We start from the raw sequence: 18516 nt of genomic DNA on the forward strand, positions 1-18516 counted from the left end.
GGTGGAGGGTGTGGCAACAGTAAGTTACCATAGGTTGAGGCTGGAATCAATTAGGGAATGGAGAACATGTTGTAAGGGTAACTCCCATGCGCGCAGTTCACATAGCTGGTCGTGAAGGGGAGGATACAGATGGGCCGAGTTGTGAAGCAGCCATTCAAATTAGCATGTGCTGTTCAGCTGCATGTTGTGCCACGGGGCAGTATATTTTGTTCTCGGCCACACTTTGGTGAAGGCTTGTACATCCCGTGAACAGCTGGTTGGTAGTCATATCAATATTAAAAGTTGTGCAATGATTGCAGCACAGCTGGTATATAACTTGGCTGCTTTCACAGGTGACCTGGCTTCTGATGGGCTAGGGTAAACCTGTGACAGGACTGGTTTAGGAATTGCTGGGGGTGGGAGGGTGGATTTGGCAAGTCTTGCACCTGGGTCTTCACAGGGGTATGATCACTATGATAGGGTTTGGGACTGGGAATGGCATAAGGATGGATCAGGGGTAGGGTGGGCAACAGACCTCCACTCAGGGAGGGATGGGAAGGATCTTGGGTAGGATGTCCCTCTTCTCATGCCATGATGATAGGTAACCAAAGCCCTGACAAGGGAAGTGGTTCAGATGTTCCAGCCTGGGGTGATATTGGCTGATTAGGAAGGTGCTCCTTTGTAGCTGTTTCTTGGGGGTGGTGGGAGGATCAAGGGTGTGTGTGGATATGGAATTGGAATCTGTTTGCGGATTAGTCTGGGGGTAGTGCCTGTCTATGAAGGTCTCTTTGAGACCTTCAGCATACTGAAAAAGGGAGTTTTTATCACTCAAGATACACCATCCCCACGGAGCAAGGCTGTTTGGGAGCAATTTGTTGGTGTGGAAGTGTTGGCAGCTCTTCACTGTACATACTTTTGGTGGTTGTTGATTTAAAATGGGCAGAGGTGTGGATGGAACCATCAGAGAGCAGGCAATCAGCATCCAGGAAGGCGGAACACTGAGTTAGGCGGGCCACTTGAAGAGGATGGGAGAGAAGGCGTTGAGGTTGTGAAGGAATGAGGAGAAGGTGCTTTGGTTCACGAGTCCATATCAAGAAGATGTCATCAATGAACCTGAACCACACCAGAGGTTTGGAGTTTTGGAAGGATAAGGTTTCCTCCAGATGGACCATAAACAGGTTGGCATAGGGGGTGCCACATGGGTACCCATTGGTGTGCTTCAGATTTCTTTGCATACCTTCCCTGTAAAGGATAAGTAGTTGCAAGTTAGGATAAAGTTAGTAAGGTGTATGAAGAACGTGGTAGTGGATTTGGAGTCTGAAGGATGTTGGGAGAGGTAGTGCTCAATAGCTGTAAGACCATAGGCATAAGGGATGTTAATACATGAGAAAGTGTTGTCATCAGTGATACAAAGGAATCCAGTTGAAAGGCTGAGATTGGTGGATAGTCAGTGAAGGAAGTGGTTGGTCTCTTTGACGTGGGAGGCTAGATTTCGGGCAACTGGTTGGAGGGATTGGTCAATGGTGGCTGTAATTTTTTCATTGGGGGCACAATAACCAGCTACCCTGGGGCACCCAGGACAGTTGAGTTTTTGGATTTTGGGGTGCATGTAGAAGGTGGGCATGCAGGGTGAGGAGGGAAATGGCTTCAGAGGAGAGGTTCTACAGGGTGTCCGAAAAGATTTTCCCTGATTACATAAATTGATAACTCAGGCTAGAAGTAAGATACAAATATGAAACTTGTGTCGAATTGTTTACAACTATCAAAGTTTTTTTTCTGTTTTAGGTTCGCAGTACGTAAGTAGTGGATGAGGTTCAGTGCCCAAGAAGCCATGTTAACCAATCAGGGGAAGGCACAGTGTATCCTGTGGTACCATGAGACATGATCACCAACCACATGGTACCATGAGACACAATCACCAACCACAGTGCAGAGACACTTCCAAACAACATTTGGAAGGAATCCACCTGATGTCAAGAGCATTAAAGCCTGGTATGAGAAGTTCAAGAACACAGGATCGGTTGCTGACCTTCCGAGGTCTGGTCGACCAAGAACCTCAGCAGACAGGGTGGAAGCTGTAAGGCAGTCTTTTCTGCGAAGTCCGAAAAAATCGGTGCGCAGGGCCTCATGTGAATTACAGATGCCAGAAAGCTCTCTCCATGACATTTTACACAAACGTTTATTGTTTTGTGCGTACAAAGTGCAAATCATTCAGGCCTTGTTGCCCAATGACAGTACACGTTGATATGACTTTGCGGTCGAAATGCTATCACATACTGAGGACGATGATGGTTATCTCAGAGGAATTGTCTTTTCCGATGAAGCGATGTTTTTTGTCAGTGGAGTAGTGATGTGTGGAAAAAACTTTGATAGTTTGTAAACAATTAGACACCAGATTCATATTTGTATCTTAGTTCTAGCCTGAGTTATCAATTTATGTAATCAGGGAAAGACTTTTCAGACACCCTGTATATCTACATGTATAATCAGCAAACAACTGTGAAGTGCATGGTGAAAAGTAGGTCTGTTGTAAAAGTTATTAGTTTTTTTCCCATTCCTTTCGTGTATGGAGTGCAGGACGAATGATAGTCTAAACGACTCTGAGCCAGCTGCAATTAAAGTGATCTTGTTCTCACGATCTCTACGAGTGTGACATGTAGCGTGTTGTAGTATATTCCTATAGCCAGTTGGGTTGCGTTGTTTGGGGAAGGAGACCAGACAGCGAGGTCATCGGTCTCATCGATTAGGGAAGGATGGGGAAGGAAGTCGGCCGTGCCCTTTGAAAGGAACCATCCCGGCATTTGCCTGGAGCGATTTAGGGAAATCACGGAAAACCTAAATCAGGATGGCCGGACGCGGGATTGAACCGTCGTCCTCTCGAATGCGAGTCCAGAGTCTAACAACTGCGCCACCTCGCTCGGTCCTATAGCCAGCTCTCGGAAATTTGTAAATAGGCTGTCTCAGGATAGTTTACGTGTTTCTTCAAGAGTCTGCCAGTTCATTTTCTTCAGCATCTCTGTGACACACTCCCATGGGTCAAGAAAGCTGTAACCATTTGTGCTGGCTTCCTTTGTATGTGTTCAATAGACCCTGCTAGTCCTATTTGCTAAGGGGCCACCACACTTGAGCAATATTCTAGAATGAGTCGGATGATTACTAGAGATGGATTATATGCACCATAAAAACCTTAAAATAAGCTTGCAAATGCTTTAAAATGCATAAAAAGTGTTGAAATATACAAGATCAAATAATAAAAAAACAAGGTAGTTACTGCATGCATTATATCTCAAAGTCAAACCAGAGCACATCAGTTACAAGAAAGAGCACCAGCCAAGCGAAAAATCGGTACATTTAGAACACTGATATCATTTTCTGAATACTTTCTGATAGAGATTAGGAAGGGAGCCTTTCTGGGATTATTTTCTAAAAATTTGCAAAATGGGGACACAGACCATGTTTCAATAATTGTTCCTTCTTTGCTATTGTTGTCGGTAACAAGCAGATGCGATGCGAGTGATTCGCAGCAAAACAATCGATATGTACAGGTCCAACTTCGAGATATATCGCACGCAGAGGGTCATGCTCAAAAACTCTAATATTTTATTTAAAAAACAACATACAATCATGAATTTTTTGGACAGCATTAACTTTTAATTAATGCTTTAGGACCAAAGCATCATTTACAATTTATTTTACAATTTTCTACTATTATAAGCAAATGACCAAGTACTGTTCCAAATGTTCGGTAGTAAGATTGTGTCTTCGATCATTCAAAACATTTTTATAAGCAGAAAAGGACCATTCTGTATCAACTGAGGTAACTGGGCAGTATGTGCATTTGGATGCTATGTTGGCACTTATTGTTTCTGGTAAAAGTTCACCCGTCCTATTAATGAAACTATCAATTTAGCACAAGGGTTCAAAAGCTTGGGTTATTGTTTACAATGTTTTCAAACTTTATTTAAGTTTTCTTGGGAATACCTCTGAGAATGAGGAGTTCACTAAAATAATTTCATTCATTAACTGAATAGATTCATTCAACACCAAACCTTGAATTTCAAGCTTTTTAATACTTGCAGGCATATGGGAAAAATGAGTGCTAATCACAGCAATGTCTTTCTTTAATACTGGAATCATTAAAAGTTTCCTTGCACTGGCAAACCTCTGCAGTATCAAAGTCATTTACTACCCCTCTAATGGCCTTGAAATGTTCATTGTAAAACAACACAGCTTTGACCCATGTACCCCAATGAGTTACCACTGGTTCTCTGTAGCTCTTGATGTGAGTAGGAGCCTTTAGAAACACCTTCTTTGAGGATGAAATCAGTTTATTTACATTCACAAATATGGAACGTACTTCTTCAGCAAAGAAGACTCTTCTTTTAAAGAACCAAAAATTAAATTTGCAATGTAATGGCCACAAGTGTCTGTAGTTCCGTCAACTGAAATCCAGATAATGCTGCCCTGGAGTTCATTGCGTATTTCTTCCAAAACATTTACGTAAACTAAGCAATGTTGATTCATCTGGTATATTTTGATTTAAGCAATAATTGCGCAGGAAGCCTCTAGGGATAGGGTTTGTAAGTTTGTGAAGAGGAATATTGCTTGCAATGAATGCTTCACATAGATACATGTTAAACTGACTTTTTAGATAACTTTTGAGGAAATCTCTGCTACTGCAACTTGCCACTGTCAGAAGTTGGTGTCGTTGTCCTTTCTTCTGCATTCCTGTGGTATGAAGACTTGTCTTGACATGCTGGTCTATTTGAAACTTTTCTTTTCTTTTCTTTTCTTTTTTTCTCAATTTTGCACGAAACATTTTTCTCGCCAACTCGATAATATAAAACAATTCTGTCATACAAAAATGTTCCAGGATGATCAGTTATCCACGAAATAACATTTCTTTTTTCAGGCGGCATGGCACATAACACTTTACACAATACACGTAAACACATTCAACTGTTTACAAGTAAACAGAAAGCTAAACTGAAACAATGAACGTGCAACTAAAAGATTGCATATTTTAATTTAATTGTTGCCAACATGTACGATATGACAGCAGAGGGGATTAATGGGGCTGCTGGCGCAGGAGCATTGACTCTGTCTGCCTGTTCCTGCTTCTCTTCTATAATGATTTTGCTAGGCCGTGGCCTCTCGCTTAGCGATTGCACACAGTTCTAGGATGCAGTCAATCTGTGGGACATCAAAACTAGATCGAGCTGGAGACAGCCCATCTAAATTTTTAAAATATTGTAAACATAGAGCAAAAATATGCATTGTCACTAGTTTTTAGTTAAAATATGCAATAACCAGTGAAAAAGGAGACTAATATGCAAATGCATGAGCAACATGCAAATGCATATAATCCGGTCTCTGATGATTACATTTTCCCAGTATTCCACCAATAAACCCAAATCTACCATGTGCTTCACCCACAAATAAGCCTATACGATCATTTCATTCCATTTCATATTCCTACAAAATATTGCATTCAGGTATTTGTACGAGCTGGCCAATTCCAACAGTGCTTCGCTGATATTGTATTCATAGCAAACTCTGTTTCTTTTCATTTTGTGAAGTGCACAGTTTTACATTTCTGAACATTTAAAGCAAGTTACCAATCTCTGCACCATTTTGAAATCTTATCCAGATCTGACTGAATATTTATGCAGCTTCTATCACACAGTACTTGATTACAGATAACTGTATCATCAGCAAAAAGTATGAGGATGCTATTAATATTGCCTGCAAGGTCATTAATATGCAACATGGACTGCAATGGTCTCATCACACTTCCCTGGGGCCCAACTGAAGTTGTTCTACATCTGATGTTGACTCTCCATCCAAGATAACATGCTACCTAAAGATCCTCAATTCAGCCACAAATTTTGATTGATGCACCATATGATGGTACTTTTGACAAATTAACTTGGATGTGGTATTTAGTCAAATGATTTTGGAAATCAAGAAATACAGCATCTACCTTACTGCCTTGATTCAAAGGTTTCATTACATCACGTGAGAAATGTGAGACCTGGGTCTTGCATGATCGTTGTTTTTTGGACCCATGCTGAGTGCCACAGAAGAAGTCATTCTGTCTGAGATACCCCATTATGTTTGAACTCAGAATATGTTCTAAGATATTGGGAAGTAGTTTTGTGGATCACTTCTACTAACCTCCTCGTACACAGGTGGAACCTACGCTTTCTTCAAACTGCTGGACACAGACCTAAGCTTTCTTCCAACTACTGGGTGTGGTTTTTTGTTCGAGAAATCTATGATAGCTTACAGTTAGAAGAAAGGCTGACTCCATTGCAAATTCCGTATAGAATCTGACAGACATTCCATTGGGTCCTGGAGCTTTGTTCAATTTTAATGATTTCTGGCATTTCTCAACACCACTGACACTAACACTTATTTCACTCATCTTTCCAATGACACGATGATTGAATTGTGGCAATTCCCTTGGTTCTACTTTGTAAGGAACATCTGAAAACAAACAGAGTTAAGCTTTTTAGTTTTTGTTTTGCTATCCTCAGTTTCAGTTCCTGTTTTATTCGTATTGTCGTCATCAGCCTTTACATAGGACCAGCATTTCTTCGGGTTCTGCAAAAGATCATTTGACAATATTCTGCTATGGCTGTCATTGAAGGCTTCACACATTGCTCACTTGACAGCCAAACACTTTTCATCCAGTATCTATAGTCATATGCTTTGTTTTACACCTGTTATGCAGTAGTCTCTGTTTCTTTGAAAGTTTCTTTACGACGACTGTATACCAAAAATGGTTCATTTCATTACGAACTGTTCTACAGGGTGCATATCTATCCACCTGCATGGTCAACTATTCTTTTAAACTTGAGCCATAGTTCCTCTATATGTTCCTGTCCAGTGCTGAAAGTTTCGATTTTCTCATTGAGATATGACACTACTTACTATCATATATACCTTTCTACTTCTTTTAGTTGCACTCAGTATTCTAGTAATCATTGTTGCCACAACTGTATCACTGTGACTGACACCAGTTTCAATGTGGATTTCCTCAAATAGGGCATGTCTATTTGCTGACATTAGATTCAATGTATTTCCATCATGAGTGGGATTTCTAACCATTTGTTCTAGGTAGTTTTCAGAGAAGGCATTTAGTGAAGTTTCACAGGATGTCTCATCACGCCCACTCTAGTAAAACTGTAATTTTCCCAGTTGATTGTTGGATGACTAAAGTCTCGACTGATGATTACAGTATGATTGGGGAACTTACATACAAGAAAACTGAGGTTTTCTCTAAAGTTCTCTATTACATCAGAAGACAAGTCTGGTGGGCGACAGAAGGACCTAATTACCATTTCATGCGCACTCCTGGTACTGAGGTTTGCCCATAAAATCTCACACACAGCTTCAATTTCTATATCAGTGGCTCTGAGTTTCTTATCTACTGTGACAAGTACACCACCTCCATTTTCCTTCAGCCTATTCTTTCAATATACACCTAAACTTTTCCCAAAAATCCTACTGCTATTAATTTCAGGTTTCAAAGTTTTCTGAACCTTTCTGGGTCACTTACAGCAGCAGTTATCTGGACTGGATAGAAAGTCTCCTAAGCTAAGAAACCCTAGTGTGCACCCCACACACTGTCAGCTACTTGGGTAGTAGCCTCCACTGCGTAGAGCACATCTGACCCATTTAGGGGGACCCTACAGTTCTCAAACCTATGGCGCAAGTCCAGGATGTTGCAACCCAGCTTGTGACACAACATTCAAAGTATCTGGTTCAGTCCTTCCACTTGACTAGAACAAGGGGGCCATGGGGCCACAATCAGCTCCGGGGACAATGCTGCAAATTGTGAGCTTCGCTGAAACTCTGTGTGCACAGATGGTCTTCTCATCTTTCTCTGCCAGTCATTTGGGAACCCAGATGACAGGCATCATTTGTTCAAACGTTAATCACAATTTGCAGTTGGTTCAACCTGTTCCCTCAATGGCTGCCGGAACAGAATCTTCAGCATGTTGATTGGGGCACCCAGGTACACACACAGTGCACCTGGTGCTCTTTCCTGCCCCTTGCTGCTATTTCCCTAAGGGGTACAATTTGTCGTCATATGTTTCAAATGCCAATGGTTAATGGACCCCACCCTTTCATGTTTGCCTTCCCTTGATGCAGAACAAAACAAGTTTTGCCAAAACAGAAGAAATGAATACCACTGACTCCGTTTCGGTTCAATGAAAGACAGCACCTTGAACTTGTTGGTTAGGGGGTCAGTATAACACCCCAGGTCTTCCCTGCCCCCCCCCCCCCCCCCCCCATCTACCCTGTACACAACACCTAGATTAACCACTGACATGCCCCTCGCAGTAATGTGGATGAATAATGACAGATCCAGCATATCCTGCAGAGGAGACAGGATCCAGAGGAGAGAACAGTACTTGTGGTATCTTTGGTAATGGTACCATATGAACATGACTCTAGGAAGCTCTTCCAACACCCCAATTTGCAGCAGTTTCCAAATGTTTCATAGTCCTCAGGGCAATTTCCAGCTGTTAATGAACATCAACCAACACATCCTCTGTTTGAGAACAGCATTCACAGTTGGGCTGCGTTTTGGCTGGTTCATTGAATTACAGCGCAGTGAACAAATAACTTTAAATTAAGGCTGCAGACTATCTTTTAACCTGCTTAGCTAAAAAATTATTAATTCCCTGTAAGAACTGAAACAAATACGAAAAACAAGATTTCTATTAAAACAGGAAAACCTGTGGCAAAAATTACTAGTTTCCTATAACTTTTTGAGGTTAATTTTGTTGTTAACAAATTTCAAAACAGAGTTAATTTATGATAAATGAAGAAAACATATACTCCTCTTGAAGGGAAAACAAGATGTAAACAGTATGTTAGTTACAATATCAGCTACAGTAACTAACGCACTTCTGGGAAGCCAAAGGCTTTAAGCAGGGACTGGAGGTTATGTTGGACTTATGGGATGGGATCACTCTGGCAGAATTTATAGGTGGAGACAATGCCACACCCCCACTCACCCCCAATCCTCCCACCACCCCCAAGAGCCAACTACAAAAGAGCACCCCCCCCCCCCCCCAATCGTCAAATAACATTCAGGATTTGAACAACTGAATCACATCCTTCATCAGGGCTTTAATTATCTATCATAATGTCCTTTAAGGAGGGACGTCTGACCCAAGGTCCTTCACCAGTCCTCCTAAAGAAGTATTCCTTCTCCCACCTAACCTTCACAACATCGTAGTCTGTTTCTACGTCTCTCCCAATCCCAACTGCCTGTCACAAGGATCATATCCCTGTGGACAACCCAGGTTCAAGACCTGACCACCAATCCCCCCCCCCCCCCCCCCCCCCAGCACTTCTTACTCCAGTCTTGTCACAGGCTTATCCTACCCCATCAGACAATGAGCCACCTGGGAAAGCAGCCCTGTCATAGACCAGCTCTGCTACAATCACTGCACAACTTTTTATTTTGGTGTGACTACCTACTGGTTGTCCCTGGGATGAACAGCCACTGTCAAGCTATAGCCAAGAGCAAAGTGGATCACCCTGTGGCACAACATTCAGCTGAACACAACATACTTTATTTGAATCACTGCTTCATAAGCCGGGCCATGTGGATCCCCCCGTCAACCACCAGCTTTTATGCTTACAACATACACTCCACTCCCGAAATTATCCTGGCCTCAAACTATAGTAACCTACTGTTTCCACATCCTCCACCCAACAGTTTCTGTCCCCTTTGTCCTACAGCCACCCCTCCCACACAATTAAAATCCCAAATACTCAGTGTGTGCCACTCTCTGACCACACACCCACCAGTCTTTTTTCCCTTCTCTCCCCCTCGCCTTTTCCATCCCCACCCCCCCTGCCACATTATGCCCGGCAGCCTTGCCTTGCATCCTGCATGCTCTGCCCGCTGCCGGACAGTGACCCCCCCCCCCCCCCCCCCCACCCCAACGGTACTATGCAAACCTTCCACCTACCCCTTCCAATTGCTGCTATTGTTCAACATGACTCTTGCATTCTGGCTGGAAATAGTGGTCATTAGTGCATGATGTGTGCTTGCTTGTGTGAATGCGTGTGTTTTCTTTTCTGACTGCGGCATTGGTTGAAACCTAAATGTGTAACAGTCTTTTCGTTGTGATTGTCTCCAATTCAACGTGTCATCTTTATGGTGAATAACAATCTATCCTTTTCAAAACATTGTTAATTTCAAACTGATATAAGTCATTGGAAATTATGTTACCACGAAATGAAGCAATGAGGAAATGCAAGTAGGAGGGAGTGATGTAGGTAAGTAATGAACATCCATTACCATAGCTCTGACATCAAAATTCATCTACATCTACATGGATACTCTGCAAATCACATTTAAGTGCCTGGCAGAGGGTTCATCGAACCACCTTCACAATTCTCTATTATTCGAATCTCATCTAGCGCGCAGAAAGAATGAACACCTATATATTTCCGTACGAGCTCTGATTTCCAGGTGATCATTCCTCCCTATGTAGGTCAGTGTCAAAAAAATATTTTCGCATTTGGAGGAGGAAGTTGGTGATTGGAGTTTCGTGAGATTTCGTCGCAATGAAAACGCCTTTCTTTTAATGATGTCCAGCCCAAATCCTGTATCACTTCTGTGACACTCTCTCCCATATTTCGCGATAATAGAAAACATGCTGCCTTTCTTTGGACTTTTTTGATGTACTCCATCAGTCCTATCTGGTAAGGATCCCACACCGTGCAGCACTATTCTAAAAGCGGACGGACAAGTGTAGTGTAGGCAGTCTCCTTAGTAGACCTGTTACATTTTCTAAGTGTCCTGTCAATAAAACGCAGTCTTTGGCTAGCCTTCCCCACAACATTTTCTATGTGTTCCTTCCAATCTAAGTTGTTCGTAATTGTAATACCTAAGTATTTAGTTGAATTTATGGCTTTTAGATTAGACTGGTTTATTGTGTAACCGAAGTTTAGAGTTCCTTTTAGCACTCATGTGGATGACCTCACACTTTTCGTTATTTAGGGTCAACTGCCACTTTTCGCACCATTCAGATACCTATTCTAAATCGTTTTGCAGTTTGTTTTGATCTTCTGATGACTTTATTAGTCGATAAACGACAGCATCATCAGCAAACAACCGAAGGCGGCTGCTCAGATTGTCTCCAAAATCATTAATATAGATAAGGAACAGCAAAGGGTCTATAACGCTGCCTTGGGGAACGCCAGAAATAACTTCTGTTTTACTCAATGACTTTCCGTCAATTACTATGACCTGTGACCTCTCTGACAGGAAATCACAAATCCAGTCACATAACTGAGACGATATTCAAGCAGGCAATTTCACTACGAGAAGCTTATGTGGTACAGTGTCAAAAGCCTTCCGGAAACCCAGAAATACGGAATCGATCTGAAATCTCTTGTCAATAGCACTCACCACTTCATGTGAATAAAGAGCTAGTTGTGTTTCACAGGAACGATGTTTTCTAAGCCCATGTTGACTATGTGTCAATAAATTCGTTTCTTCGCGGTAATTCATATTGTTTGAGCACAATATATGTTCTAAAACCCTACTGCATATTGACGTTAAAAGTATGGGCCTGTAATTTAGTGGATTACTCCTACTACCTTTCTTGAATATTGGTATGACCTGTGCAACTTTCATCTTTGGGTACGGATCTTTCGTCGAGCAAATGGTTGTATATGATTGTTAAGTATGGAGATAATGGATCAGCATACTCAGAAAGGAACCTAATTGGTATACAGTCTGGACCAGAAGACTTGCTTTTATTAAGTGATTTAAATTGCTTCACTACTCCGAGGATATTTACTTCTACGCTACTCATGTTGGCAGCTGTTCTTGATTTGAATTCTGGAATATTTACTTCGTCTTATTTTGTGGAGGCGTTTCGAAAGGCTATGTTCAGTAACTCTGCTTTGGCAGCAATGTCGTCGATAGTATCTCCATTGCTACTGAGCGGAGAAGGCATTGATTGTTTCTTGCCGCTAACATACTTCACATACGACCAGAATCTCTTAGGATTTTATGCCAGGTTTTAAGACAAAGTTTCATTGTGGAAATTGTTATAGGCATCTCGCATTGAAGTTCGTGCTAAATTTCGAGCTTCTGTAAAAGATCGCCAATCTTGGGGATTTTGTGTCTGTTTAAATTTGGCAGGTTTGTTTCGCTGTTTCTGCAACAGTGTTCTAACCCGTTTTGTGTACCAAGGAGGATCAGCTCCGTCATTTGTTAATTTATTTGGTATAAATCTCTCAATTGCTGCCTATACTATTTCTTTCAATTTAAGCCACATCTAGTCTACACTTATATTATTAATTTGGAATGAGTGAAGATTGTCTTTCAGGAAGGCGTCAAGCAAATTTTTATCTGCTTTTTTTGAATAGGTATATTTTTCGCTTATTTTTCGAGGATTTGGGGATTACAATATTCATACTCGCTATGACAACACTGTGTTCACTAATCCCTGAATCGGTTTTGATGCTCGTTGTTAACTCAGGATTATTTGTTGCTAAGAGGTCAAGTGTGTTTTCACAACCGTTTACTATTCGTGTGGGTTCATGGACTAACTGCTAGAAATAATTTTCAGAGAATGTGTTTAGCACAATTTCAGATGATATTTTATGCGTACCTCCGGAATTAAACATTTATTTTCGCCAACATATCCAGCATAAATTAAAGTCACCACCAACTATTATCGTATGAGTTGGGTACGTGTTTGAAATCAAGCTCAAGTTTTCTTTGAATCTTTCAGCAACTATATCATCTGAATTGGGAAGTCAGTAAAAGGATCAAATTATTGTTTTATTCCGGTTGCCAACAATGACCTCTGCTGATACTGACTCACAGGAAGTATCTATTTCAATTTCGCAACGAGTTAAACTACTTCCGACAGCAACAAACATGCCACCGCCAACCGTGTTTAGCCTTTCCTTTTGGAACACTGTTAGGTTCATCGCAAAAATTTTGGCTGAGCTTATATCCGGCTTTAGCCAGCTTTCAGTGCCTATAACGATTTAAGCATCAGTGCTTTCTATTAGCGCTTGGAGCTCTGGTACTTTCCCAACACAGCTACGACAATTTACAACTGTTATACCAATGGTACCTGTATCTACGTTTTTCCTGTGTTCAGCCTGTACCCTTTGTGACTGAAGCCCTTCTTGTGTTTTCCCGAGACCCTCTAACCTAAAAAGCCACCCAGTCCATGCCACACAGCCCCTGCTACCCATGTAGCCACCTCCTGCATGTAGTGGACATCTGACCTATTCAGCGAAACCTGAAACCCAGCCACTCTTTGGTGCAAGTCGAGGCATCTGCAGCCTACACGGTCACAGAACCGTCTGAGCCTGCTGGTTCAGACCCTCCACTCAACTCTGTACCAGACATCCACAATCGGTCCTGTCGACTATGCTGCAAATGGTCAGCTCTGCTTTCATCTTGCAAGCAAGACTGGCAGCCTTTACCACTTCTGTTAGCCACTCAAAACCAGAGAGAATCTCTTCTGATCCAAAGTGACACACATCATTGGTACCGACGTGAGCCACCACCCGCAGTTGTCTGCAGGCTTGGTTGGCCACCGGTGAGGACCAATCGGAGAACTCTGACGTGCTGGATGTCCATTGGATCCCCATGGCCGGCCCACAACAGTGGTGCCCATCCACTGCAACCTCAAGCAGTGTAACCGAAGCCATCACAGCCTGAAGCTGAGAGCGAAGTGTCACCAGCTCGGCTTGCATCCGCACACAACAATTGCAGTCCCTGTCCATACTAAAGGCCGTGGAAAACTAAACTATGCAGATAACGGATTATCGGCACGTGCTGTTTAACTCTACTGTAGATCCTGACGAAAACGCACGAACTGTGTCTAGTAATACGCAGATATTCAAAAACCTATCTACCGAAGCACTCAGGAGAAACTAAATAATTTGCCCTTGACTAGGAACTTTTAATATGTCACAAAATCGATTTACTTTCCGACGCAAACAAAAACGTGACAACTGTGGCTATTAGACATTAAATTTACATGCAGAAACAAAAGAAACTGAACTATTAAAGCACACAGATGGCAAATGGCATTAGGAAAGGATGTCCTGCAGAAGAGGCACTTTGTTAAGAATGACAAGTATCAATTGTGGAAGTCTAAATTTCATTATAGTATGTTCATTATTCATTATTGTGTATTCATTATAGTCAATAAATTATCTTAATGTCAATTAAACTGCCCAAAATATACCTTTTGTTGTGTAGTTACAGGACAGTTCTGATGCTGTATTAAAGAAAGAGCATGTAGCCCCTCTATTTGAGCTAGTCGTAACCTAGATTCTTCAAGTGACTCTAGCAGATTTATTTCTGCCTGGAATTGCAAATGCAAAGCTTCTGGTGGCATCTGGAACAATGCGTTGGACTGAGATTAGTATTACGAATAAATGCTTGTATAAAGAACATGTAGCAGATCTTACACTGGAACAGATTGGCTGGGGGGAAAATGGATTTGAAACCTTGTGTTTCTCATGTAAGTTTAATGAATACAGATGAATGTCGCCTTCATAAATTTTAGAAACCGCGACGTATGATCTGAATTTCTTTTTTTTTAATTAATAAATGCTCTATGCAGGGGTTCTCCCAATGTTGGTTTCCCTCAATGTCAAATACTGTTTCAGAGATGGGACAGTAAGCAACATTTTCTGTTATTCATAATAGTCCAGAAACTGCAAAAACAGCATGTTGATGTCATAACATAGAAATACTGTTTAACAAAAGTTGCCACATGAAATTTAATGAAGCTAGCAATTTTGCCCCTGGACATTAACCCATTTATGCATACAAAAAATGTGCAAGTTAGCTACATTTATGTAGTTTTAGCAGTGAAACACTTCTGTAAAAGAGCCACGTTCTTTGTGTGTACAAACTGCATTTGTTTGGTATGTGGTAAAGTGCACTAGGTCACAAACTCGTAAAATGAAAGTATGTTTGGGCCGCTAAAATGTTTCTCTTAGTTAGTGAAACAGTTTAATGTTATATTATAAAGATGAGGTGACTTACCGAACAAAAGCGCTGGCAGGTCGATAGACACACAAACAAACACAAACATACACACAAAATTCAAGCTTTCGCAACAAACTGTTGCCTCATCAGGAAAGAGGGAAGGAGAGGGGAAGACGAAAGGAAGTGGGTTTTAAGGGAGAGGGTAAGGAGTCATTCCAATCCCGGGAGCGGAAAGACTTACCTTAGGGGGAAAAAAGGACAGGTATACACTCGCACACACGCACATATCCATCCACACATACAGACACAAGCAGACATATTTAAAGACCACGTGGAATGTTTCCTTCCATTATATTGATAGTTTAATGTTATAGTATTACAATTTTAATTCCACTGTGATCAAAAGTATACTGAGTGTTCATACATGTATGTGTCCATGTATAGTGCTTTCTTTCCTATGCTATATATGAATAATACATTGGTTTTCCCATATAGACATGGAGAATTGCTTAATTTCATTACATATTTGTAGGTTTTCATGATCATTAACTCAATGAAGACAAACTCTTCCACAATAATATCTTAGACACGACTGACACATATAGCTGAAATTGTATACATCTGAAGTGACAATTTTGAAGAAATTAATGAAATTATATTCCTGCACACCACACTTCCTCACTTCTCAATGATGTCTTTAGAGGATGCGACAGACAGAAAATAGAATTCTTCTAGACAGTCTTCTATGCTGTTTCCCCAATAACTGCCCAGAATGAAGTGAGGAAAATAAAAGCTACGGGAAGAGAACACACATATTTCCACTGCTCTATTATGATGTTGATATAAATAAATACTAGTAAAAGCAATTTTGTGCTTTTTTTACTCATGTCACTGTGATGAAAAAATCAAATAATACATTTGCAGAAAGCAATTTTGTGCTTGACCAGAATGAAATATTTACTCTGCAGCGAAGTGTGCACTGACATGAAACTTCCTGGCTGATTAAAACTGTGTGCCGGACCGAGACTCGAACTCGGGACCTTTGCCTTTCGCGGGCAAGTGCTCATGCAGGAGAGCTTCTGTGAAGTTTGGAAGGTAGGACACGAGGTACTGGTGGAATTGAAGTGGTAAGGACGGAGCGTGAGTCGTGCTTGAGTAGCTCAGTTGGTAGAGCAAATGCCTGCGAAAGACAAAAGTCCAAAGTTCTAGTCTCAGTCCAGCACAAAACTTTAATCTGCCAGGAAGTTTCAATCTTGCACTTCTTTACTAATGTCACTGCGATGAAAAAAATCAAATAATATATATGTACATCTGGGCCAAAATTCATGTAACAGCCTCCTCTATTAAATGTCCAATACTTACTAAATTACTGTCTCTTAGTCCTAAGAAATTGCTCTTATAATATTCTATAATGTAGAAATTTACACATTAAGAATATCCATTCCACTATCACATGAACAACATCAGATGAAACAAGTAAAGCAAGGTACACTATTACACATGTCAATATCTGTAATACAAATACCAGAAGAGTGTTTCTAAATGAGAGCAAGAAATTACCATTTTTCCTGATTCCAATACTTTGTGAAATTTGTGTCTGTTGCGGCTCCAATTTGCGGAACTGCCAGAATGAGAAGACCCTGTCTTCTTGGTTTCAGTTTCAAGTGGAGTTCCAGTGCACTGTATGGATGACTTTTCTGCATGACCTCCATCAGAGATGTCTATGCTCGACATTGTCTCCTTAGAGTTGTTGCTGTTTTTTGCACTATGATCTGATTTTGTCTCTGTTATGTTTTTCTTGTAATGTGTTTCACTTTCATTATTCTTTGTCCTATTATTTGTTTCAGAGGGAAATGAAGTTTGAGGAGATGACAAATGTACTGATGCTTCTATCCAATCTGCCTTGCTTGTTGGCAGTGAATTCTCCCTTTCCTTCACACCAGATAAATACGGCTCTTTGGAATTAGAAGGGATAGAAACTGTTTCATTTTCTGAACTCCTACGCTTTCTAACAAGATGCACATCTGGTAATGATAAACTTTCACTGTTATTTCTAAGGCTACATGTCAGTGAGTGTTCTTTATCACTACCTACTATTGATGATTTGGCTGAGGATTCACGTGTCTTACCCTGGTTTCTAGAGTGCTGTGTAATATTGGTTTTATTTACTGTACTGAGGTGTAAAGATCCAATTCCTTTTTGCTCTGGCTCTTCATTTTCAATCCAACCAGCTTCTTCAGAAAAGACATAGCTTTTATCTGATCCACTTGTCTTTCTATTACCTGATCTTCCTTCTGCATTAGACAAGGAATTCTCCTTTGAACTACATAGTTGTACTGCCTGCACTTTTTTCTTATTTTCTGTGGCAGGGGCAACAGTATTTGTTTGTACAATTGCATTCTCTTCCACCCAGAAGCCTGAAGTACACACTTCTTTGTTTTGATCTAGAGTACTCTTATTGTTCCCTTCAATACCACTTTTATCACCTGCCAATGTCCGATCTGTACAAATGTTTGCAGTTTTTGTTTCAACTTTGGCATCCAAGACTTTAAGGGCTAAAAGTTTTTGCCTAACAGCTGTCATGACATTGTACGGACATGGTTTGACAGGCTCTAGTTCAAGCCAATCTGTTGGTTCACCAGTATTCAATTTGCTTCCACTAAGATCTTCTTTGAACCAGGTCTCTTTCTTTGTGCTGTTATGATGTTGTTCTTCCTAAAACAAATAACAATCATTAAAAACACAGGAAAACTGTTAATGTGTTCTGGTGGTTACTCACATTACATAAAGTAATACAAGTAAGATAGTTTATACTATGTTAAGGCCAACATAAATACTTGTAATTTGTTAACAGAGGTGTCTTTCTTGGTGGTATGAAGCAAGATTTGCTAGTAATTTGAGTATAAGAATACAGCCAGGATTTAAGCTTCTTGCCTCCTATTATTCTTTTTTACTCCAGTAATCTGACTTACAGTTGTGGTAATTTTATGTGCAACTGATTAACCTGGTATGAGACTTGCTTGGAAAATAACAACAGTACAGAAAAAAATAGTTAAAGTTTCACTTGCAAAATAAGTGACATTATACCCCCTATAATTTGTCTGGCATGTCACAATTCACCCATTTCACAATGAGACACCCATTTCATACTGAGATCACTATTTGCAACACATTGAGATGGACAATTAAATTTGAGTTTTTCACAATGCAACTGAGAATTTTGAAATGACTTACACAAATGCAACTGGGTAGCATCCTTGACAACTGCTGATATTTTGAGAGGTAAAAGGTACAAATGAAACAAGAGATCACAGTGCATGCAAATTTAAACAATCAGTGGGTGGTGTTTTGTCAACCAGGAAACCAAAAGATGGTACATGCAGAAAGACCACACACACCATATACAGTAGTACCACCAAATAACCTAAGATAAAAGACTTTATCAGTACTGAAATATTAACAAAAATATGACAGCAAGCATTGATAACTCTGCCCTTCTGTTGACTGATTACAACATTTTTGTA

At 40.7% G+C, this 18516-nt stretch overlaps 1 protein-coding gene across 1 annotated transcript in view; it reads right to left on the bottom strand.

Moving 5' to 3' along the window:
• The window catches only part of LOC126481187 (uncharacterized), a 402240-nt gene that overhangs the window by 259133 nt on the left and 124591 nt on the right, over window positions 1–18516 (bottom strand). Inside the window, exon 11 of the mRNA XM_050104775.1 lies at window positions 16553–17707. Coding sequence (XP_049960732.1) covers window positions 16553–17707 — 1155 coding nt within the window. The remainder of the gene's footprint in view (window positions 1–16552; window positions 17708–18516) is intronic.

The sequence above is a fragment of the Schistocerca serialis genome, chromosome 5 (assembly GCF_023864345.2).
Source record: "Schistocerca serialis cubense isolate TAMUIC-IGC-003099 chromosome 5, iqSchSeri2.2, whole genome shotgun sequence".
NCBI classification, from domain to species: domain Eukaryota; kingdom Metazoa; phylum Arthropoda; class Insecta; order Orthoptera; family Acrididae; genus Schistocerca; species Schistocerca serialis.